This window comes from Strix aluco, chromosome 25, assembly GCF_031877795.1.
Source record: "Strix aluco isolate bStrAlu1 chromosome 25, bStrAlu1.hap1, whole genome shotgun sequence".
Classification (NCBI taxonomy): domain Eukaryota; kingdom Metazoa; phylum Chordata; class Aves; order Strigiformes; family Strigidae; genus Strix; species Strix aluco.
In genome coordinates, this window is record NC_133955.1 from 2851467 (window position 1) to 2875272 (window position 23806).

Genomic DNA, 23806 nt, shown 5'->3' on the forward strand with positions numbered 1-23806 from the left:
CTGTGAAAGCAGCAGGGTGGATGTCACACGCTGTCACCTGGGCCACCACTGATTCTGAGCATGGCATCATGAGGTCCTTGGCACAAGTGATGTGCTTCACTGGGGCAGAGGACACAGCCAGGCTCCAAGGGGTGGTGTCATGGCTGTCAACAAGGAGCAGTCACCCACAGCCTCTATCAGGGTGTGGAAGGGGACTCCCAGCACTGACAGGGTCCCCATTGCCATACCCAGTGGGATACATTCAAAGCCCCAACAGGAGAGAGCAGGAACTATCCCCACCTACCTATGGCCACATCCAGCCCTGCGGACATCATGTGGACTGTGAGTCCATGGAAAACACTACAATTGGCCACAAAAATGCCCAAAACTCCTGGATTTAAGGAGAAAGGAGGTGCCCAAGCCCCTTTGGGGTAGGATATTGCTGTCAGTTACTGATGCAGCTGGAGGTGGTTCCAGTGCAGGGCTGTCCTCTCCTTTCAGCTGCTTCCCCTGCTCCTGCCCTTGCCTGTCCCCTCTCCAGGGGGGTTAAGTCAGACCTCCAGAAAACTGGGGAAGTCATACATAAAACACCCAGCAGCCGACCACAAATGCCAGCAGGGCTGAGGTTGAGGCAGCTTAGTGCCCTGCCTGCCACGTCACGTCTCCCCGGCTCCCAGCAGCATTTCCAGCCTCCGTGTCACTGTGATATTCGCAGCGCACTGAGTCAAGCAGCCAGGGCAGGCGGCAGGTGGGCTGGGATGTAGGCAAGCTTTCCATTTTGTGTGTCGCACGCAAGCAGACACTTACTTCACCCCAAAGCAATGACTGCAGGCAGGGGCTCCCAGGGCCAAGCTAGGACATGGGCTCGACCCCTGTCCCAAAGCCCCCTGGGGTAGTGCCTGTTGCGGTGCCACCCTGCAGCAGGAGTTTTAAGCAAGTATTGCTTTAAAATGTCCTTGTCTGGTCTAGAAAACACAACCAGGCAATAGACACCATCAGCAGTGTCTCTGAGGTCCTGTCGGGCGTCCCTTGCCAGGCACAGAAGTAGGGTTCATGCAGCCCAGCCTCACGCTCCAGAGTTATCCCTGTTGCATGGTTGCACATCAGCTCACTCCACCAGCGCTCAGTATCACCACAGTTGGATTCGTCAAATCATTGATAACCCTTTCTTCACCAAAACGGTTGTCAAGCATTGGAACAGGCTGCCCAGGGAAGTGGTTGAGCCACCATGCTTGGTGGTATTTAAAAGACATGTAGATGCGACGTTTAGGGACATGGTTTAGTGGTGGACTTGGCTGTGTGAGGTTAACGGTTGGCCTTGATGATCTTAAAGGTCTTTTCCAACCTAAATGAATCTCTGATTCTACCATCAGTCGGGACAAACAAGAGGTTCACCCACCACCAGGTCCCCCCGGCATCAGCTCACAGAGCAGCACAGTGAGTGCCTAAACCTGCAACCTGTCTGTGAGGATCAGGAGCTGCTGGATGTGGGCAGGACTCATCGGTGCAGACACCCAGAACTGATGGCCTCTTTGGGGTGTTATTTTGGGGTTATGATGGGATAATTCTCCTCTGAGCTGGAAGAGAGAGAAAGAGAAATCTATGCAGGGATACCCTGATTTTGCCCAGTGCCTCACTGGGAGCTGAGCCAGGGAGCTCAGTGCCAGCTCCGTGTCCCCTCCAGTCTGGGGACAGCACTGCAGGGGGAAAACCATCATGGAGCAGTATCACCCACTGCCCCCAGGCAAAGCACTATTCATGGGGCCTTTGCACATCGCAGCGAAGGCGTGAGGTGGGCAGCACCCTCTGAATCAGCAGCCGCGCAGGGCAGGAGTGGTGACCTCCAGCAGCTGCACCTGGGGCCGGCTGGGACAGGACCCAGTGGGCCGGCAGAAGCCTTCACACACCTTGGCACTGCATCAGTCACCTCCCGTTTCTCCAGCGCCCCAAAGCAATGCCAAACCCGGGGCATTGCTCTGACTTTGGTGGGGTTTTTTCCCAATCCTGCCTTACCTCTGGGGCTGCCAGCAGGAGCTTACCTAGGATGGGCAGGCAGAGAGCCTGCAGGGGCTGAGCCCGTGCCAGCCCTGTTGTGCTCAGCCTGCCAGGGGTCACCTCTACCAAGGGTTGGGGACAGCAGCTGGGGATGCCAATAAGGCTCTGTCATCACCTGCCCTGCCTGGTCCCACTCTGGGGCAGGGAAAGGCTGCAAACAGCAGCTTGAGTTTCCCCTTCTGCATTCTGAGCCCAGAAAAGCTCAGAAAGACCAAAAATGTTGCAAGCCACCTTTGCTATTTTATTCAGGACATTTACACATGGGGGTGGCAGCCGCACACCTGACTGCTTCTGTCACTGAGCTGTGGCAACCCTTGGGCCAGCAAGTGGGGATCTGGGGGGCTCTGCAAGAGAAGGGGAAGGAAGTAGCTCAGCCCTGGGCTCCACCAACACCGAGAGCAAATTTATTTACCATTTAGTATCAATAGAGAGCTCAGGTGTTTGCTCTTCACTACACAGGGGCAAACACTACTACCCAGGGCCCCACCTTACTGCCATGCCTACAGCCCCAGGCAGCACCCACTGTCCCAGTTGGCCCAGTAACCACTGGTGCCCAGGAAGGTGTCTGGCCCCGATGTAAAGACTTCAAGGCACCGAAACCCCTGCCAGGGTGCACCGTGCCATTGTCTGGTTACGCCACAAGCACACGCTTCTGGTCTCACTTGACTTTCAGCATCCCCTTGGGTCCCCTTACCTGGATCAAGGTCTAAGGCCACCTTAGCTGTCCTCAAGGCCACTGCTCCTCTCCAGCCTCCAGTCCTTCCTGCAGGATCAGCACCAGGGACTTGTGTCTCCACTTCCCCTCCCAGCTCCTCCCTAATTTTCTCACACCTGCTTTGCCTTAAACGCTTGCACCCCACCTGCCTCCTTTCCCTCTGCTCCCCCCATCCCCTGCTCCCATCTGCACCCTCCAACCTCCTCCCCACCTCATGCAGCATCCTTGCAGGACGCTGCAGCCAGAGCAGCCCACAGCTTGTCTGGCTGAAAGCATCTCAGCAGATGGGGACCAGCATGATGTCCTGTCTCAGCCCTGGTGGCACTGGGACCAGCTGCGTTTCGGATGGGGCAGTTGGTATCCTAAGGAGGTCCCCAAGGCCGGCGTGGTGGTGGCTGGCACCCCAAGGGCTGCCTGTACCCTGCCATGTCCAAGGTGCTTGCAGAGGGCTGTGACTTCCCAGGATGCTCTGAAGCAAATGAGATCTGCTCCCTGAATGGGGCAGCACATCCCAGACCCACCCCATGTCCCTCTCTAACCCAGGCACCTTTGTTTGGGAGCCTCCCTGCTGTGCCCCGCTCCCTGGAGAGTTTGCAGCACTGGAGGGGCTATGAGAGGGGTTGGACCATCCCCAAATCTCATTGACTCCCTCCAGGCCCCACTAAACTGGGAAGACAAACCAGTTTGGTGTTGTCAAACCGTCCCCAGCTGCACCCTTTCCTGCTGCCACCAGGGAGCATCATGGGGACATTTAATCAGGCTGTCCTCACCCTGGGCCCATCTGAAACCCTCCAGAGATTGCGCCAGGCTTTGGGAAGATGCTGTTCCCTTTATGCCTGGTCCTTAGTGTCCCTGGTGTCCCCACAGCCAGATTTGACCCAGCCCTGCTTTGGATGCACGGGCTCGACCTGCTGCAGGGTGCCTGCTGCTATGGTTGGGGCACCCAGGTGCTTGTCCCTGCCCTGCCCCATGGCTGCTGTCCCCATGCAGCACAGTGGGTCAGCCCTGTGCCTTCCCTGGAGGAAACATCACCCCAAAGCACCTCCAGAACAGCTGGACCAGCTTTCAGAGAGCAAATGGGATTTGATCTGTTGACCCAATAACCTGCAAGGGAACAGCCATAGAAGAGGATGCTCCATCCTCCTCCTCCTTGTCCATGTCCATGTCAACGCAGGAAGGACACTCATATTTTTGCAGGGGAAGGCCACCACCTCCAGCCTGCCATGATCAAGGGCCAATGAGGGCCAGGGCTGAGGCTGGTGGTGGCTTTTGCCATGAGCGCATGTGATGGGCTCGTTCCCATCTCCTGGGGGTTAGGAAGTGGCAGAGATCCCAAGGGATCTGCGGACAAGGGCGAGAGATGGGAGGGTCCCATACCTCCCAAGTGCTGGCCCTTGGGAAGGAGGAGGAATTCCCCGGCAAACAGTGAGCTGGATGGAGGGCCCCACCGCCTGCTCCACAACGCAGCCAAAACGTGGAGAGAGTCCAAACTTCCCACAGGCTGGAAATGCCCTGGGATCCTACTGGGTGACAGTGACCAGAGGCATCATTCCTGCCCGGCACCTGTAAAGCCCTCAGGGATCCCATGGGGTGCTAAAACACTGCAGGAACGCAAAGTGACATGCAGGGCTCTTGCCCAGCCCTGGGTGCCACTGAAGCTGAGAAGCTGATTTAATTTTACAACCTGCAAAGCCCTTGGGGAGGTGGACACAGCCAGGCTGGGCACCAGGGATGGTTATTTTCTGTCCCTGGCAATGTGACTTGCAAAGCAAAGTGTCGAGGCTCTCCATGAGTTCACATCTTCCTGCAAGCCAGGCCACAACTCACATCCCACCCCACCACCTGGATGAGGAAAAATGCCCTTGGTCCCTTTTTTCTGCTGCTCATGACCATGGCCACCTCTTCCTTGTGGGGCGCAGGAGAAGCTGATGTCCTTCTGCACCCCAGCATGGCAACTAGGAGGGATGGGGGGAGGATGGAGGGAGCAGCCAGCAACTGGTTATCTGATCCCGTCAGCTCTGGTGTAAACTTAGCATGGCCTTTCGGAAAGTACTTGCTGTGGCAAAACATGCAGTAAATCACTGTTCTGAATGCCAAAAATATTTCGAGATTAGCAAATCTTACAGAGCTCCTTGGGTTCAAGCTCAGTTTAGGGTCATGGTTTGCAGCCCTGACAGTGTAACTGGGGGGCTCTTGCCACCCCAGTATCCCCCAGCCCCCAGAGATTGTACTGAGCTTCAAATGCTTCTTGTTCTTTGGAGGAGATAGAGCAAGGTCTGGGGTCAGCACTAGCTGTGGGACCCCCACACTCACATGGGTGCCCACGCCATGCTCCCAAGGAGCAGGACCAACCCTCTGATTTCTCTGCTGTCTCCTTCCCAGCCTGCTCAGCCCAGCTTGGAAAATCCCCAGTTTCCTCCTTTTTTTTAATCAAGTAGCAAAACCAGCTCCCCACCAGTTGCCCCAGCACTCTCCAGCATCATCCTGTGCTCCCTGGGACAAGCCACCATGACCCCCAGCACCATCACTCCAGCCCCGAGTCCCCAGTGGCCCCAACACCCCTGGCACTGGCAGTTCAGTTCACTGAACCACATTGCTTCAGGGTGGGGATGCCCAGGACTTTGCAAAAGCCACCCAGGAGGTTGGACCCAGGTGCCACCACCTGCCTCCAAACATGTCACAAGTTTTCCAAGCCCAGCTGAGGGCTAATTCTGCACCAGGGCCCTGCCTGTGGGACAAAGAGGAGGGAGAAGCCCTTTGAATTGAGCAGGAAAAGGGGCAGCAAGTACCTGGGAGCCAAGGCCAGGTGCATCCCAATGGAAAATCAGCCATAGGCTTTGCACGCTGCAGGAGATTAACCCCTGAAACACACTCCCAAGGCCAAAATGGCCCAGAGCTGGTATTTTAACCCAGAACAAGTCACTGGTTCAGTATGGGAGGCACTGGGGAAGATCCCGTGCTACACCTGAGGCCGGGCTCTGCACTCAACCCTTTCCATCTATGGATGACAGCTTACAAACAGCGATGCCAGCCCAGCTGGGAGCCTGTAAACTGAGACATCTTGGTACCTCCTGACCATTAAACAGCCTCAGAAAGGAGCGGTTTCCCTGCACGATATGTGCAAGGGGTCTGCAGCCCAGCACCAATCCTGCCTGCCCACCCAGCGCTGCCCAAGCCCATCTGCCGAACACCACTGCCAAAAAATCCTAAAGGTGGGTTGAAAATCTTGGGATTAAAACCATTAGGCGGAAGGAAAAGTGACCAGATTAGCTTTGTTCTGTAATCTGTAGGAGTTTTGCAGCCCCCTCTGCAACCACCATGCAAGAAATGGTCCCTAAAGCTTTTTTCATGCAAAAATGTGCAAGCTTTGAGGTCTGTGACTTGGATTTGGGCTCTCTGCATGCCAGCAATAGGAGCAGGGAGGGCTTTGGGGGACAGGGGATACACCTTGCTAAGAAGCCATGATTTTGGTGTCTTGTGAGGGTTGACATCACTTCTCCTTGCTCAGTTTGGAACCGCTTTCCTCCTGGTCATGGGCTAGAGTGTCCCAGCTGGCTTTCAGCCCCCCCGTCCCATCAGGTTCCCCTGCACCCACAAGCATCAGGGGGAAGAGGAGCAGTCAGAGGATGTTACATGGCACCCTGTTTTGGGGAGCTGGGAGTGATCACCAAGCACCAAACAGGGCAGTGAGCAAAGCATCAGTGGCAGGAATGGTGCAAACACAAGTGAGCTGAACCTGCACGTCCTCAGCCCAAGCGCAAACCCCCCCAGAGAGGGATAACCAGAGAGAAAAGTCTCTCGGGAGGAAGGTCCCCTCTCCCACAAGGTCTCCCAGAGATGTTTCTTTGCTCTAATGCTGCCATCCAGTGGGAGAAACTCCCTGACATGGGAAAGGCTGGAAACGAGGGCCTTGGGGTCCCCAGCCCTGGCAGGGGGAGCACCCACCACCACCACCACCAGCCTTGGGCTGCCCTCGGGGACCCCCCTGCCAGGGACACTGCAGGCAAACCAGAGCCCCCATCGCCAAGCCCCAACCCCAGCCTGGCTGCGATGGGCAAAATAAAAACTGTTCCCACGCCGCACACTCGAGCTCCTCCAGCATCCTAACGCCCTCCCAAAACCCAGCGAGGGGATGCACCTGGATGAGGCAAGGGGCAGCAAGCTGAGCCTTCCTCAAGAGGAGGAGGAGGCTGAGGAGCTGCAGTGCAAGCAGGGTCCCAGCAGTGAGGACACCCCAGTCCCAGTGCGATGCGGCCCCACGGGATGCTTCCAATAGTGTCCCCAGCCGCGGGATATTTGCAGTCTGAACACACCACTCCTGCCGAAAGCCAAATTCCAGCGTGTATTCATCAGCACTGGGGCTGCAAGGAGGGGAAAAACCAAACAAAACTCCCCAGGATTTGCTCAGGGAAGCAAAACAACTTTGGCAGCGGCGACAGAGCAGAGCGACGGCAAGTGTTGCATCCGCGGTGGCCAGCAGCCCCGAGGATCCCACAATGTGCCCGTTTGTTGTCCCGGTGGGCGGCTGGCTTCCCGCAGAAAGGAGCTTTCAGTAGGAATATTCAAAAGTTCAACCTCTTTCAGCAGCGCAAGGTTTGCTGGATTGTGTGACGGGCACAAAGGGACAGTGTTTCCTCGGGAGCGGAGAGGTTTTTTTCTTTTCTTGCCCGCACAGAAGCCATCTGAGTGGAGGCAAGGCGTTATCGAGGCAGGATCACAGCAGAGTCTTGCCTTAAAGGGAGAAAGCAGGAAAGATTTGTGTATATGGGAAAAAAATCAAAGAATTTGGGGATTTCTTTTGGCTGAAGGCAGAAGCTGTTTTCCCAAGGTTGCTCCGGTTTCCAGGAAGGCAGGGATTTTCCTCCAAATCAAGGGGGAAAACCCCTAATTTATTTTCCTTTTGTGCCAAGAGGAAATTTCTCCTGGGAACAAGCCCTGTGTGCAAACAAACACGCTGCCCTCTCCTCCAGGAAACAGAAGTGCTCTTCCACCCACTCACAATCAGCCAGAAACAATCTCCAGGACCAGTAATTCCCTGATAACCCCAACGAGTCAGCAGCATCCCGGCCGGGTCAGAGGCACACACCTCATCGGGGATGTGTTTCGAAAGCATCCACCACCTCTGCAAGCTGGCAAAGGCCGTTTCTCCCGGCTGCAAAACCCACCCTCGAGCCCCAGCCCATGCTCGGGGAAGGGAAGGGGATGGGAGGTGTTGCAAAATATGGAAGGAGGATATTTGGTGTAGGAAATCTGGTCTACATCTGCAAACAGCCATGCTCTGGCATTAGGGCTGAGAACTGGGCACAGCTCATCACACCTGAAGTCCTCATAACCCATAGCTGTGTCCAAAGCTCCTTCTGTGTGTTTAATTGCTGCATAAGCACTGCCTTAAAATGGCAGAGGAAATACTGGGGGTGGACAGGCTAAGGATGGGAAAAAGGGATTTTTCTTTTTTTAAAGATATCACTGGTTTTAAAGAGACTTTCCTCGCTGGTGGGGCTGGAGACGTAAAACCACCCAGCAAAGCCGAGCAGCTCCAAGGCTGCGCGCGCTGACGAACTGCTCTCCCTTCCTGTAACGAAGACGGATGGCAGCGGGCCTCGAGACCAAGAGTTGGCCGAGGTGCCTCTGAGTTAGTCTGAGAGGGGGATAAATCTCTGCCCGATGGAGAAACGCCAGCTGGGGGAAAGCACAACCCGGCCGGCGCTTCCAAGCGGAGCCAGGACAAGCTCACGACGGATGGTTGTGGAAATGAAAACATGGTGTCACTGTCAGGGCGGCTCAGCTGACTCCCCATCACGAGTGGGAGACCCCAAAACCTCCGTACACTGGAGGGGACAGTTCAGCATCACCCCCCCGCCCCACAGCAGGCTCCATCCCTGGCACCAGCGGGTTCCCGCGGAGAAAAGGGTTTGGGGGAGGCAGGGAGGCCAGAGCAGGGTGCTGGAGGTTTGGGGCAGGGCGCTTTGTTCCCTGTGGTGTAGGGCAAAGCCACCCCTTGTCCCCGGGGTCCCTGCCCTGATTCCCATGGGCCCTGTGCCCAGCCGTGCCCTGTGCCCCTACCCGCGCTGTGCCCGGCTCCCCACCAGGATGCCCAGCCCCGTGTGCAGGGTGCTCAGCTCCCCCAGCGCCCGGTACCCCCGGGACCCCCGTATCCAGGTACCCCCAGGATCCCCCGTGCCCGGTGCCCCAGGGACCCCCCGTATCCAGGTCCTTCCCGGATCCCCGTGCCCGGTACCCCCAGGACCCCCGTATCCAGGTACCCCCAGGATCCCCCGTGCCCGGTGCCCCCGGGACCCCCGTATCCAGGTCCTTCCCGGATCCCCGTGCCCGGTTTTCCCGGATCCCCAGTGCCCGGTTCCTCCCGGCATCCTCATACCCAGGGGTGCTCCCGACTCCCCTATTCCCGGTGTCCCGGGACCGCCGTGCCCGAGTGCTCTCGGTGCCCGGCGCTCCCGGCTCTTCTGCAGCCCGGTGCTCCCGGTTCCCCCCTTCCCGATGCTCCCGGGACCCCCACACCCGGTTCTCCCCTGGAGCCGCTCCGGGGGGGGCTCCCCGTGCCCCGGCCGGTTCCAGGTGCGGCCCGGCCCCCGCCCCGGGCCGCTCCTCCTCTCCTCTCCTCTCCGCCCCGTCCCGTCCCTCCTCCCCCGGGAAAGCCGAAGCGGGGCGGGCGGAAGCCGAACCCTCCCCGCCGGGCTGCGCCGCACCGGGGCCGCGCCGGGGCCACCATGGCTTCCATCGGCAACTTCTTCCGACGGAGCCTGCGGCGCTCCGGCCGCAGAGGTGAGGGGCGGGAGGGGACACCGGGGGGGTGGGGGGGACACAGCCCCGCGCCGGGCTCCGGGGGAGGTGCCGGTGCCGGTGTTGGTACCGGTACCGCTGCCGGGACCGGAGCCGGTGCCAGCCCTGGGGCCGCGGCTGCCGGCGGAGCGGGGACTTTCCCGGGCAGCGCAGCGCGGCCGCGCCGGGTGGGACCCGGGGACCGGCACCGGCACCGGCTCGGTGTCCTCCAGCCCTGCCCCGGGGCGCTCCCCCTGCGGAGCCCAGCCCCCGGGGCTGAGCGCATCTCCCGGGGCTTGCTCCATCCTCAGGGGCTTACCCCCGCCCCCGGGAGCGCACCCCCATCCCGTGGGGGTTCAGCCCATCCCGGGAGCTGCACCCCATCCCCGGGAGCATACCCCGTCCTAAATGAGCCTACCCCATGCCCCGGGGGTTCACCCCATCCCGGGGGCAGCCCCACAAGCTCCCTCTTACCACATCCCCAAAGGCTTTCCCAGCCGGCCGGGCGGCCGGAGCGTGGCATCGAGGGCATCCGCGGGGGACGGTGCCCCCGGGGCAGGTCAGTGTTGCGGAGCCTTTAGAGGAACGGTGCAGAAATGGGTCCTTTGGGATTTGTGAGCTTTTCCAAGACACAGGATGGATCGTTGGGGTTTTCTGGCCTGCCATATCTCAAGCCACAGCAGAACAAGTTGGGGCAACCTGTGGATTTAGGGGATCACTGCAACCCACCCCCACCCCCCCCACCCCCGGGTCTGTTTTGTGCTGCCTGGCTCTTGTTCCGGGTGCGATATATGATTTTCTGAGCTCGGCAGAAAAGGTGAAATAAAACAAAAGCCATTTCCTCTCTGCTGGGGCAGGTGGGTGGCTGCACGGGGCGGGAGGCAGAGCTCCCCCACAAACCATCCTGCCGGGATGGGAGATTTTGACACGCTGCAGCCCAGGAGTTTTCCAGGAGGGGAGAAACAGGTCGTGCTGCATCACGACGCAGGTCTGAGCGCAGCCCTTGGCTGATAAGTAAACCCCACTCTGGATGGGGAAGCTGGTTGTGCAGCAAAACGTCTTTTTCTTTTAACACCAGCAGCCTCGGTGCCGTTTCCGTGTGGGCTGGGGCACACGCTGGCAGCCTTTGCCCTCTCGGTGCCCAGCGGAGGGAGGGGTGAAAATCCACAACACCAGCAGCCGCTTTCCATCCAGGAGCTGCCTGAGCCCCCCTGGCCGCCTGGCTCATTCCCCTCCTCGCAGGGGATGCTCCTGCTGCTGGGGGGGGGCTGGGGGTAGTCCAAGAAATGGGATGTAGTCTCAGGGAATTGCTTTGCTTGGGAGCCGTGGTTTAGGGAAAACCCTCAAGTACCTCATTTGCAATCAGCAGTTCCCAGGACTGAGGACATCTGGCAGGGAGAGGTTGGGATTCATCTTGGAGCCTTTGAAGGTGCTCAAACAAGATCTGTGCTGTTTGTTTGCTGTTTTTTTCCCCTAAGGGAATAAACTTAACTGCTATAAAAGCATCCCCCAGTCTTCCCCACTTGGACTACGGGAGAGTTGTTGGCCAAAGCTCTTGTGATGGTGGCTTGTGTCCCTGGGACACTCGAGGACTGCAAATCCTGACAATTTTGGGGAGTGCTGGGGCCTCTGGTGCCACATTAAACCCATCCAACGCTGCACGATGGTGCATGGCCCTGTACGTCCCCAGAGCTCATCTTCCAGCCCAGGGATGGGCTATCACAGTCTCGGAGGGATTTGGGCTCTGCCAGCGAGGGCTTTGCAGGCAGACCCGGCGCTGCCGGGTGACACCACGCTTTCGGCAGGGCTCGCCGTGCCGGGTCACGCTTTGGGCAGGCGCGTGGGTCAGTTTGCGGGAGGCAGCCCCGCAGCCCACCGTGACCAGCCTCCGTGGAGCAGCGGGTTTTACTCAGCTGTTAGAAAACCCCATGGACAAGAGGCAAATCCAGCCCTTGCTTGAGAGCACGTCTTGTATTCTCTGAAATGCAGGACGGGCCTGGATAGGCAGGATTTAACTGGACTTGCACCTTAGCCTGACAATCTGTGATGGGGAAACAACCATCACCAGCATCCAGCGAGGACGGGGGATGCCAGCAGCCCTTCCCGCTGCACAGCCTGGTCCTCTGGGATCCCCTCAGCAACAACCTCCCGCCCCAGCCCCGTAGGTTAGTTTGGACCACTGAAGCCGTTGCTGGAGCATCCCAAGGAGGAGCAGGAGAAGCAAAGACCATCCTGTTGACTGTTTTTCCCTGGCCCGGAGCACCTTGCTGGGCTGCCACACAGGTGATCCCCACTGAGGACAAACCAGATGTGTTTGCAGCCAGGTCTCATCCTCGGGATACTCCTGGGCTTCCCCCTGCTGTGAAGGAACCTCTTTGGGATGAATTTCACCTTGCCAAGAGGAAGGACTTCGCATGCGGAGGTGGAGCAGCCTCAGGGTGTATGTGGGGGTGGCTTCATGCATCTCCCCACCCCGAGCTGGGAAGGGCATTTCTGGTCCCTGGGAAGGGACATCCCATGATGGGACTGTGAGTGTCACCTTCTCAGATGAGCTTTCTGCTCCTGTCAGCTCCCGATGACCTGGAGTGAAGGCTGGAAAGGTGTTTCCACACTAAAGAAGGCGGCTTCAGAGCTGGAGGGTTACATGGGATGGGGTGTCCACCAGCCCTGGTTTCGAAGGAGGATGTCGTGCACAGGGGAGAAGCAGCCAGCCACAGCCACGCGCTGCCCTGCCGAGCTGCGGCACAACCAAAAGAGCCCAGGGCCAAACTCCAGGATGTCGGAACAAATTGCAAGAGTCAGTTATTTCATCCAGCCACACTTTTATTTTCCTGCCTGTTATTCCTAGGAGCTCCCCACCATAATCAGAGCCAAGACCAAGCCCAGGACAGTTTCGGTGCCAAGAACCAGGGAATTAGTCACAAGCGGCTGCTGGGAGAGGGAAGAGCTGTGGCATGGCCTGGCTGCAGCCTCCAGCCAGCATTTACCTCCACTCCTTCCCAGCCCTCAGATCTCACTGCCCCACCATGATCATCCCAGGGCCATTGGAGATGTCGGCTTCGGCTCTCTTCACTCTTAGTTCTAGTTTTTTGGGTTGTGACAGCCGACACTCCCCAGCTGTCCTCCCCAACCGGCCGAACAAGAAATGGGATGTAGTCTCAGGGAATTGCTTTGCTTGGGAGCTGTGGTTTAGGGAAAACCCTCGAGTATCTCATTTGCAATCAGCAGTTCCCAGGACTGAGGACATCTGGCAGGGAGAGGTTGGGATTCATCTTGGAGCCTTTGAAGGTGCTCAAACAAGATCTGTGCTGTTTGTTTGCTGTTTTTTCCCCTAAGGCAATAAACTTAACTGCTATAAAAGCATTCCCACACCTTCTCATGGATGCTTTCTGCAGAGACCATCTGTTCACCACCATCCCATGTGCTGGTTTTGCTCTGGGCATCCCTGGGATGGGGCAAAGAGGGGCTGGGGGTGTCTGATGGCACTTTGATTATATCCAAAAGACTCATCAAAGCCATTTCTCTTTCCTTTCTGTGCCCACATGTCCCCAGCTGTTCGCTGTCAGGGGCCAAAACACCCTGTGCACCAGGTCCTGGTTCCCTCCAGCCACTTTGGCCGGTCCATGTGTAGCTCTGCATCTCCTCTCCCGCCATCAGGACGCCTCCTGACCTTTCATTTCACTCTGCTCTGTTTTCTGGGGGGATTTTTTGGCTACAGGAGGAAAAGAGGAGGCCTCTGCTGCAGAAAACAACCCCTCGCGGGTGCCGCAGGGGAAGCCTGGAGAGCGGAGCTCCATCCTCTATTCTGCTGGACAGTTTTTCTTTGAGTACCTGGTGGTGGTGTCGCTGAAGAAGATGTCGGATGGACGTTACGAACCCAAGATAACCTACCAGTTCCCAAAGGTATTTAGTCCTGTGTTCCTGGGAAGAATTTTCAAAATTTAGAGGAAAAGGGGATGTTGCTCCTTCCCCTTCACTAGAGCTGGGAGAGGAGAACAGAAAGATGCCCTGTGCCCTGGAGTCACAGACCCAAACCCCGGGGCTTTGCCTGTCATGGGTTGGGGTTGCTGGGCCCATCTGTCCCTCCCTGTGGACCGAGCTCTGGGCCACAAACTCCAGGTGGAAAATCCCAGGGTGGTCCCTGGTCTCCTGTCCCAGAAGGGGAGACCACAGCAGCGAAATCACACCATGGGGAGGTGGCACAGGAGAAGACCCCCTGTTTGCAGAGGGGCCCCTGGGTGCCTCTGCTTTGCCCCATTATCTGTGGGGTAAAAGAGTCAAAAATTGGATTTTTGGGAGATGATTGTCCAGGGATGTGCAGGCACCCTCTGCTTCGGTCCGAGCTGGGGGGTGCTTTGGGACACACCCCATTCTACCCCATCCCCTGCGGCTATGGGCCCCCTCATCACTCTTAACTCTTGTCATCGCTTCGTTCCAGCGCGAGAACTTGCTGAAGGGCCAGAAGGAGGAGGAGGAACGTCTCCTGCAAGCCATCCCCCTCTTCTGCTTCCCTGATGGCAACAACTGGGCCCCGGTCACTGAGTTTACCAGGTACCTGCCCCGCTGTGGGGTCTCGGCTGTGGTTTCCCACCCTGTGCTGTTGTACCTGAGGGCTGCGGGCTGGAAGAGCCGTCCCATCCCCATGCGTTGTCTTTCCTTGCAGCGAAACCTTCTCTTTCGTCCTGACCAACGTGGATGGCAGCAGGAAGATCGGCTACTGCAGGCGGCTGCTGGTGAGCGCCCCACGGCCTGTACACCCCTCGCTGGGTCGGCGATGGCCGTGCCACCCCATCCCCGTGGTGGGACATGGTGCCTTCTGCCATGCCCGAAGCACAGCTCCTGGGGATGTGCCTTAGAAAGCCACCTGCCTTGACATGATAATGACAAGCAGCAATGGGGCTCCCAAAGGGATTTCTTTGGAGCTTTCTTCTGCTGGGGCATCACTTGGGTACTGGGTGGGGGAAAGCAGCATTTGCTGTAGCCCAGGGCTGGCCTGAAACACAACCAGGAGATGCGACGGTTGGGCGGTGCCGTTCCCTGTACCTGTGGTCGCTGCCTCCCCACCCATCTGCAGCTTCCCTGGCTCCTTTCCCTGGGCCGCAGCAGTCAGGATGGCTGCAAATCCCACTCGGGATCAGGATGCGGATGCACACGTGCCCATCCAGATGTCAAGGAGCCAGGTGCCCTCAGCCCCGTTCCCCAAAAACTGCATTCGAGCAGTGGCTGCCTTTCTCAGCTCATGGATTTGGCCAGCTTGGGGGCTGCGAGGCGCGGTGGAGGTCTTCCTTGGCTGCTGATTTACACACAGCCTGCTTAAATGGGGACATAAAGCCACGGGGCCATACGCCACGGCTCGATGACTTGCTGGATCCCACCACCCTTTCATTCTCTGGCAAACCTGCCCACTTCTGCGTCTAGGGCTGAGCTCTGGCTGTTTGAACTGCATGTCTGGAGGGCTGAAAGCGCAGAGAGCAAACAGACCCAGGATAATCCAGTCGGGAAGGGAAAACCAGCCTAGGCACTCATCCCTCCAGTCCCTGTTTCAGTGGGAGGCAGGATTAGCCCTGAGGGTGGTGGGGCAGGAGGTCTCAGAGGACACATGTCTGGAAATGAGGAAAATTTGGGAATATGCCAAAAGGATTTGCACCAAAACAATTAACAACTTTGGCATCTGAATTGCCCTCGCCTGGTCCTGGGCAGCCTCTGCTTTTACAGCACCAACTGCGTCCTTGGCCTGAGCCCCAGCTCTGAAAATCCCCCAGTGGGTGATTTGGCATCTTGGGCAGGGGGGTGAGTGGGGCCGGGGGGGATCTCTGGGGAGAGCACGGAGCTGGTGCGGTGGGGCTGGGAGATGCTCAAACCCTTTTCCCATCCTCTTCCAGCCATCCGGCCGTGGTGTCCGCCTCCCTGAGGTCTTCTGCATCATCAGCTGCCTGGGCTGCTTCGGGCTCTTCTCCAAGGTAGGGATGTGGTGGCTCTGTCTGGCTCGGTGGTGGCCCAGGCAGCCGCTCCGTTGCCTGCCAGATTTTCACAGCTCCCTTTTTTTCTCCCTCAGATCCTGGACGAGGTGGAGAAGAGACGCCAGATCTCCATGGCGGTGATTTACCCGTTCATGCAGGGCCTTCGGGAATCACCCTTCCCAGCGCCAGGGAAAACCGTCACCATTAAAAGCTTCATCCCTGAGTCAGGCACAGAGGTTAGTGGGGGTCTCAGGGGCTCAGCAGCAGTTCCTGGACTGCTCCAACATGGGGAGCCTGGGCCATCTCTGGGAGCGTCCTCCACACCTGCAGCACCCATGGGTGCTCACTGGAGCAGTGGATGGTGGGTTGGGCTGCTGGGGGCCTCATGCCCTGGGGAAATGGGTGCCACCTCCCTCCTGGTCCAGGAGGAGAGCAGCAAGCAGTGAGGATGAGGATGGAGCCCATCCACAGGCAATGCTGCCCCATCTTTGCATCCTTGCAAAGCAGCATCTTTGCAGCTCCATCAGCCTTGAGCTGGAGGCACCAGCACAAAACCACCAGCACAAAACCTCCCCGGTTGCCATTTCTTAACACGTCGGTGCTTGCACAGCCTTTACACCAGGGCGGTGCGTCACGTCAGGGGCCGTGGAGCGGGGCTGGCTGCACCCCGCTTGTGAGCCGGCGTTCACACCCCTGGGTGCAGTGTGCAGGGCTGTCGGGGTGCACAGCGGTGCTGGGGCTGTCGCGGGGTGTTGCAGGCTGCAGCCTCCCCTCTGCACCGCAGCGCTCAGCGCTCAGCCTCGACACCCGCCCTGGTTTAGCATCACGGGCAGGCAGCCACCGCGGCGCAGGCATGCGGCAAAGCCCAGCCTTTACCTGTGGAAAGAAGATCTGATACAGGCACGGTGCCCGTGGGGCTCATCTCGCCCACGCACAGCCCAGGCTCGCACAGGCAGAGCCTTTTCTTTTGCGTTTTCTTTCTCTTGTGGCAAAGCTGGGTTGGAAAAAGGCAATCTGCCTCGGTACCGGGCAAAATAACCTCAGTGCTGAGCATCCCAGGGACACGTCCTGCCAGGGTGGGTCTGAGAGCAAGATCCCTTCTCTCTAGTGCAAGTTAGCAGCTGGCTATTAAATTGCAAGAGATTTCTTCATCCAGGAAGGCTTGTGCAAGGGCTGTGCAGGTTGCTCAATGCTCTGGCCGCGGGCCAGGCTGCAGGGAGCGCGGCTGGGGTGACGGGGAAGGAGGATGTATGAAGATGTTCTTCGAAAGAGCTGTGCTTTGGGGCTCCAGGCAGGGGCTGGAGCAAGTTGAAGAGATCAGTGAGAGAACAGGGAAAGGGGTGAAAATAAATCCTGGGTACCACATGAGCTGGGGATCGTGCAGGATTTGTGCTGGAAAAGGGCTGTGGAGCCCAGCCAAGCCCTGCGCTGCTGGCTGGGAAGATGGTGCTTTGCTGGAAAGGCGGCCTGGCACAGGGAGGAGGGGGATTTTCTCCCCTGTAAAGCTGGGGAGAGGGGCCAGGACTGTGTCATGAGCTGCACGGTCTTGTTAACCCTTCAGTGGTCACTGCCTCGGGGCTGCCTGCAGCGGGGCAGAGGATTCAACTGGCTTTGGGAGACTCTTGTCTGGGGCAAAGCCAGAAGAATAGACAGAACACCTGCAAATATCCATTAGATAATTCACTTTTGGGCCGTCCTAGCAAGGACGAGGCAAGCTGGCCCTCCCGGAGAGGCTTTTGAGGAAGTTTTTTGTGTTTTTTATAGCAGAAGTCATGACCTCCTCCCTCTCCTGGGCAACATTTGCCATCGCTGCTCACAGATGGGCTGTCAGCTGCTGAGATGGGGGCACGTCCTCCTTGTGAGTGCTGCAGAAAACAGGCATTTTGGTTAAAAACCCAGTGCCCCAGTAAATAAATCCCACAGTGCACATTGCCACTGGCTTCCCCTTCATCCTCAGCGTGGCACAGCCCACATCTAGAGGCAGGACAAGATGAGCTTTGTCCCTTGCAGAGGGATGCGATCAAGATGCTGCAAACTCTGGGTCATTAAATGCTCCCAAATCACCTTGTCAGGGGCCAGGGTGGCACGGGGGGGAGTGTTGCACCTCCTGAGCCAGGATTTAGTGGCTCTCCCTCTGCAGATCATCGAGCTCACACGGCCCGTGGATGCCCACCTGGAACACGTGGAGTTTCAGGCTCTGCTCCAGCGGCTCAGCCCCCACCTCATCCTGCACATCTTCGCCTCTGCCGTGTTGGAGCGACGGCTCATTTTCCTGGCAGAGGAGCTGAGGTGAGTCCTGATCTGTTTATTTTAACGTAAAACAAAAAAAAAAACACCCCTGAAGGAGCACAGGATGTAGCTGAGCTCGGGGTGTGCTGTTGCCTCTGAGTTCCCTTTCCTCATGCAATGCCACCACGATGGCTCCCTGTCCTGCAGCGTCCTGTCGCAGTGCATCCACGCAGTGGCTGCTCTCCTCTACCCCTTCACCTGGGCTCACACCTACATCCCCGTGGTCCCTGAGTGTCTGCTCGACACCGTCTGCTGCCCCACGCCCTTCATGGTCGGCATCCAGATGCGGCACTTGGAGCGGGTCCTGGACCAGCCAATGGAGGAGGTATTTCATCTGGGTGGGGGAAAGCATCTGCATGGAGCCATTGGTTAGTTTGTGACCCTGGGTTTGGGTTGGCTCTGGGGCTGGAGGATCTGGTTGTGCCATTTTCCAATCCAAGGAGGCTGCAGATTGGGGCTTCTTGCGCATCCCCTGCTGTTGGCACCTGAGGCAACACCTTTACACCCCCCTGGGTGCTGCCGGCCACCCCAGAACCTGCAGCCCTGACCCTGGGGGCTCAGGGAGCTGCTGTTGGCCAGGCTGGTGGTTGGCATCATCTCCACCTTGCAGAAGCAGAGTAGAGCTGCGTGGAGCCAAGACCAAGCCTGCAGCAATCATAGTCCCTGGGGGGATGCTCTGGTCCCCTTGCCCAGGTCCCTCCAGCACAGAGGGACTGATCCCTCTCCTGCCACCCTCGCGTGGACACACGGGTCTGATCCCAAAACAGGTGGGAGGAAGCCTGGATGCCTTGGTAGGGCTAAACCTGGTCGCTCTCTGCTCTCTTTCAGGCTCTGATAGTTGACCTCTGCGAAGGAAAGATCCTCCGGGCGGTAGGTCCCCCCGTGCAGGGCGTGGGACTGGGAGGGGGGGGTCACCTGGCCTGGGTAGCCCCGGGAAGGGCCCCTTTCCCCTTGGTGCTGGCTACCTGTCAGCTTTCACATTTTGGGGGCAGAGACATCTCAGTGTCAGCCATCCAGGGGCAACGTCCCATGAAGGGCCACTGCATCCGTCCTGTCATGAGCCAGAGCAGCAGAGTGCACATGTTGATCATCCCACTCCCATAATCACTGCAGCATCCTGCAATGATAATTAATTAATGAGCTCTGCAGAAAGCCCCCCACCGATGGGCTCCATTAACTGCTACCCGCAGCCATCTGAGGTGGGTTCCCACCGGTGCCGGGTGCTTCACGGCCCTGTTGCCTTCCAGGTCGGTGATGAGGAGGAGATCTTGCCCATCAAGCTGCAGAACGAGATGCTGACGTCTCTGAACAGGCACAACAACAACAACAATGTACACAGTAAGGGCTCTTTACATACGGTAAAACACGCGTGAGCTGCCCTCCACAGATGGCCAGAGTCCTCAGTGAAACGACTTTCCTAAAGGGTCCTGGCCTGGGATGTTTCTGCCCCAATTTGCAACAAAATGCAGCCACAGGAGGGAAATCCCTTGGCCTTTCCCCTGTCCTGCGAAACACGAGAACGGGAACAACTAATTCTGCTGAAAAAAATCAGCTTTTGCCAATATTTGGCGCACAAAGATGCTGCCACCCTGGAAGCCAACACATCCAGTGCTCCCTCAGCAAAACTAGTCTGATCTTTGTTTACTGGTGGAGGGAGGTTTTAAGCAAATAATTTCTGGGGAGGCAAACACAGACTGCAAAGCGGCCAGGTTAAAATAAGACCGTCCTTTCTATGTTCAGAGGTCCCATCCCCACCTCTTGTGTTCTGTGTCCTCTTCCAGCATCCGAGCAGGTGAACACGCTCGTCTCTGAAACCTTCGTGCAATTCTTCGTCCGAATGGTTGGCCACTACGCCTCGCACATCAAATGGAGTAAAAACGGCTCAGGCACCTTCCAGGAGCGAGCCTTCTGCAAAGCCATCGCCTCCAAGACCAACCGCAAATTTGTGAAAAAGTTTGTGAAGACGAACATGTTTTCCCTATTTATTGAGGAAGCAGAAAAGAGCAGGATCCCACAGGAAGGTAAACGGCCCCATCTCTCCTTCCCTCTCCGGTCGGGGGAGCTCTGCAAAGTCCTGGGCTATTCAGTTAAGGGAAAGAGATGCTCCGTGCCCAGGGAGGGATGCAGCTCGAGGCTGAGGATGCTCAGGGCAGCGAGTAGCACCCGTTTGCTCTCAACAGCTGCATTTCTCTGTTCCTGTCAAGCAATCAAAAAAAATCCCTGGGCTCATTTTAGATCTTGTCGCTTGACTGGGGCCAGGGCAGGCTTACTGAGAGCCCAGTGTCTAGGCAAACATGCCACTAGCAGCACAAATATTTGGCTCGGATGCAGGCAGAGCTGGGAGCTGGCTCCTGGCTGCGCTGCCTGCAAGCCCTGACTCATCTCTGCCGCCAGCCCCGGTGCGGATCCGTGTCGGCTGGGTTGGTCCTTCCCCCTTCCCAGGAATTTACAGGGCATTAGGCAGAACTGAGCCTCCCCCCACCCCAGGACGAGGACAAACAGGGGCAATGGAGGTTGAGGAAGCCTGCTGGTGGCCAGGGTCATCCTGGCCCGGGAGCTGCCGCCCTCAAGGTCTTGCTGCACTCGGAGAGAGTGCAAGAGGCTGCGGTCATCGTGCTCTATCAGCGACTGCCGTGTCAGAGCAAGGCAAACACCCCCTTGGACGGCCCCACGCGGCAGCGAGTGGCAGATGGTGCCCACGGTGGGTCCCTCTTTGGCCCCTCTGCAGCCTGCCCAGGGAATTGGGGCCTGGTGCTGCCTTGGCTTTCTCTGCCCTTTTAAGTCAGACTTGATAGAGCAGGCATGGACCTGGGTCTGCCTGGGGTTGGGAGAGAGGGATGGCACAATCCCAGCTTTCTCATTACATTCCCAGTCTACGTCACCTTTTTGGCTATTGGCATTCCCAGGGTCTCCCACTTTCTCCCTTCCTTGCTGGTTGCAGAGGAAACACCAAAACCAAACAGGAGTGAACACGTGGGTTAAAAACTTACAGTAACCCAGCACAATGAAGCCCGTTTTGGGTGGGTGAGAGGGATGGGTGGAATTGCAACAACCCCAACTTCACCTGGGTCCTCACTTGGGTGCAGCTGGCTGTAACCCAGCGCGATTTGGCTCCTGGGGCAGCCCTGTATCCTCCCCAGCTCAAACCCTTCCATTGCACTAACAACCTTTCCTCATCCACAGCGTATTTCCAGCAGAAAATAACAGAGTACCACGAACAGAAGAAGCACCGAAGGGACTCCTGAAGTCCAGCCTGGGAGCACAGGAGCAGGGCTGGGACCGAGCAGGTCCCCCCCCAGCACCACGTAGCACAGACTCGACGCGTGCCCTAAGTCCAAGGGCAGAGCACACCGGACTCTGCTGGATCTGTCCGCCGGTTCCTACCCATCTGTGACTCATGAGATGTGTGGGCAGCACCGAACGCCAGTTTCTACCCTTTCTTTTTTCCTCAGGGCATCACTGCACTGGAAAATTCTTTTGCACAGAGCTAGCAAAGCAGGCTGTGATTTCTTTTCCGATCTTGCTAGCAGTCCGGACGAACTGCGGCTCACAGTGCCCTGCACAGAGTCTTTGGCTCCACCAGGATCTCACACAGCAAGGGAGGGAAGTCAGGGAGCTGGCTGCAGGACAACAAAGGTTGTAGAGTAATTGTTAGAGAGAAAAAAGGAAAAAAAAAAAAAAACACCAACAAAAAAAGATGAGTAGGAAATAGTGTTATTTCTAATTAAAACAAACCTAGGTTTTGCAAATAAGTAACATCCTATTGAGTAAGTTTCCAAGGTTGCTATTATTAACAAATGTTTCAGTTTGGTTTTTATCAAGATATGCTCATTGTTAAATACCAGCAGGAAGAGTCGTGCTGGATTTTAGTGGTTTCCTCTGTAGCAGCTGTCTGCCTCATTGGTACCACTCAGAGCCCAGTTTAGCTCTTTAAAGAAACAAAAATATTCTTTTCCAACAGGTTATTTATTTGTGCTGTAAGCAAACTGTGAAGGCCACAGGGCTGTGTTTTGAGGTAGAGGGAAATGGCTGATCAACTGCTTTGGGTAGGAAGTATTTGTTAAATACAGTAGTAAAACATGTCGACATCCTCCTCGTTTCTGGTTCTGATGCCAACTTCTTTTAAAACCCTGCAGTTCCTTGAAGCCCTGTCTCTGTAATGTGATGCCTGCAGCAGAGTTAAAGCAAAATTATGGTTCTCCCCCTTTCCTAATGCACTCAGCCAGGGAATAAATATTGCAGCAGGGGAAGCTGGTGCTGGCTGCAGGTCTGCCTGGTTCCTTCCCAGACAAACCAGGGCAGATGCTTCTCCCAGCAAGGGCTGGGGCCGAAGGCAGAGCTTCTTCATCCTCTCTGGGATGTTATAGCCAAGCTGCCACATCACTGGGTACCCACTAGACATGTGCACACACGCAAGTGTTACCAAAAATATAGTTTAATACAACTTTTGCAGTGGTATTGAATGCCAGGGTAAGAGATTTTACATAAACGCTAAAAAATAAGCAGGCTGACTGCCCGCTTTTGCTTTCAGAGCTGTTGAACATCTAATGAAAACAAGACAGATGTAAAGGGCGTTTATTTTATAAGTAACTATTTGTGCAGTCACACACAAATTTAAGTGACAAACTCAGCTGGACAGAGGGTCCAAACTGAACAGCAATGAAACTCTCTAACCCCGCTGAAAGAAAATTGTTGATTTTTGTTCAGCCTCCATGTGTGTTCAGAGAGGAGAACAAGAATTATTTGTTAGGAAAAAAGGGGATTTTTGGCATTGTGGGTATCTTCTCTGGCTCCACAAGTTACCCCTCATGGGTAGAGAGAGTGTGACAGGTTTAACTACAGGAAATTAAAGGTTAGTGGTCTTTTTCTGTGGGTTTTTTATTTTAAAAAGTTCACCTGCCAACAGAAAATTGTGTGTGTGGAAAATCAAGGGCACGTATCAAGAATTATCTCGTTTGAAAAGACCACTTGCCTCCCCTTCCTCCTGCTTGTTCATTACCATTTTGAGAAGATGCCAACCTTTTTGGTTGTGAAGCATTATACCGTCTCATTGAGAAAAATGGGAAGTGGTCCTTGCTTTGGCAGTAGCTCTTTAGAAAAGAAGAATTAGAAATCACATAAGGGACTGGATTGTGTGGCTGCTCAATTCCTGCCAGAGAAGAATATAATAGGAGGTTATTCCATAGCTGCTGAAATGAAAACAGAGATACACAAAAACTGATCCTTAAATTTAAAAAAAAAAATGTTGCTCAAGTGTAGCTACCCCAGGACCCCCAAATCTCCTCCCCCAACCTCCTCTCACATCTTTTCCCTTTCAGTATGCTGTTGCTCTTCCTGACTCTCTCCTTGTTTTCTAAGCCTGTGTGACTGATGTTGGTCTTGCTCAGCAAGTTCTAAGGGTTTCTTGAGCAGGATTGGCCTGAACCTTGAAAAGCAGCTTGATATCATCACACTTGCCTACTCACCCAACCGGTGCAATCTGGCAAGAGCTTTAACACCCTCCCTTTAACGCCCAGAGGGTGGGCAGGCTGCATATTGCAAGAAGTACGCACATCCCTATGATCCATCAAGATCAGTGAAGGAAGAAGACACCATGCTGAAAGGGTAGGTCATGAATAAAATACCCTATTTATTGCTTTGAACTCAGCCTGCTTCTCTTAAACTACCTGCTTGTAGGTGGGGGCACTGCGTTTGCTGCTGGAGACACTGGGGTAAACTCAGCTGCTGTTTGCTAGGAGCACAGACAGCCCCTTGGGCTCAGGTCACGTTGCAGCAGATCAGCAAAAATTGCAGCATATTTTAAAACCCTTCTTCCTGCTCAAGATTTCTCTAACACTTGATCTAAGACTACAACAGTAAATAAAACAGTGCCAAGAAATGTTTCCTTGAACTGGAAAGGGCTCATTTATTCTCCTAAATTGTTAACATAGTTCCCAGCATAGTATTAGCCAACTCACACTCATACAAACAACTCCCAGGCATGGTTTGGGAGGCAGCTCAGGCATCGCTCCTGATTTGAGGTTCAAGT

At 56.3% G+C, this 23806-nt stretch overlaps 1 protein-coding gene and 1 long non-coding RNA gene across 3 annotated transcripts; one reads left to right on the forward strand and one right to left on the reverse strand.

Moving 5' to 3' along the window:
* Nucleotides 1-7068: 7068 nt before the first annotated feature.
* LOC141934614 (uncharacterized) lies at nucleotides 7069-9283 on the reverse strand. 2 transcript variants are annotated; one of them, XR_012626372.1, is made up of 2 exons: nucleotides 9129-9283; nucleotides 7069-7480 (listed from the first exon to the last, which is right to left on the reverse strand). It is a non-coding gene; the product is annotated as an uncharacterized LOC141934614 (long non-coding RNA). The 2 variants fall into 2 exon arrangements; XR_012626373.1 differs by having other exon boundaries at nucleotides 7069-8577.
* Nucleotides 9284-9405: 122 nt separating this feature from the next.
* DENND2D (DENN domain containing 2D) lies at nucleotides 9406-21875 on the forward strand. Its single transcript, XM_074850204.1, has 12 exons — nucleotides 9406-9532; nucleotides 13248-13432; nucleotides 13968-14080; nucleotides 14193-14262; nucleotides 15412-15489; nucleotides 15585-15725; nucleotides 17630-17778; nucleotides 17926-18103; nucleotides 18607-18648; nucleotides 19026-19116; nucleotides 19560-19799; nucleotides 20962-21875. The coding sequence occupies exons 1-12, from the start codon at nucleotides 9478-9480 to the stop codon at nucleotides 21021-21023; spliced, it is 1404 nt and encodes a 467-aa protein (XP_074706305.1). The 5' UTR covers nucleotides 9406-9477; the 3' UTR covers nucleotides 21024-21875.
* Nucleotides 21876-23806: the final 1931 nt, after the last annotated feature.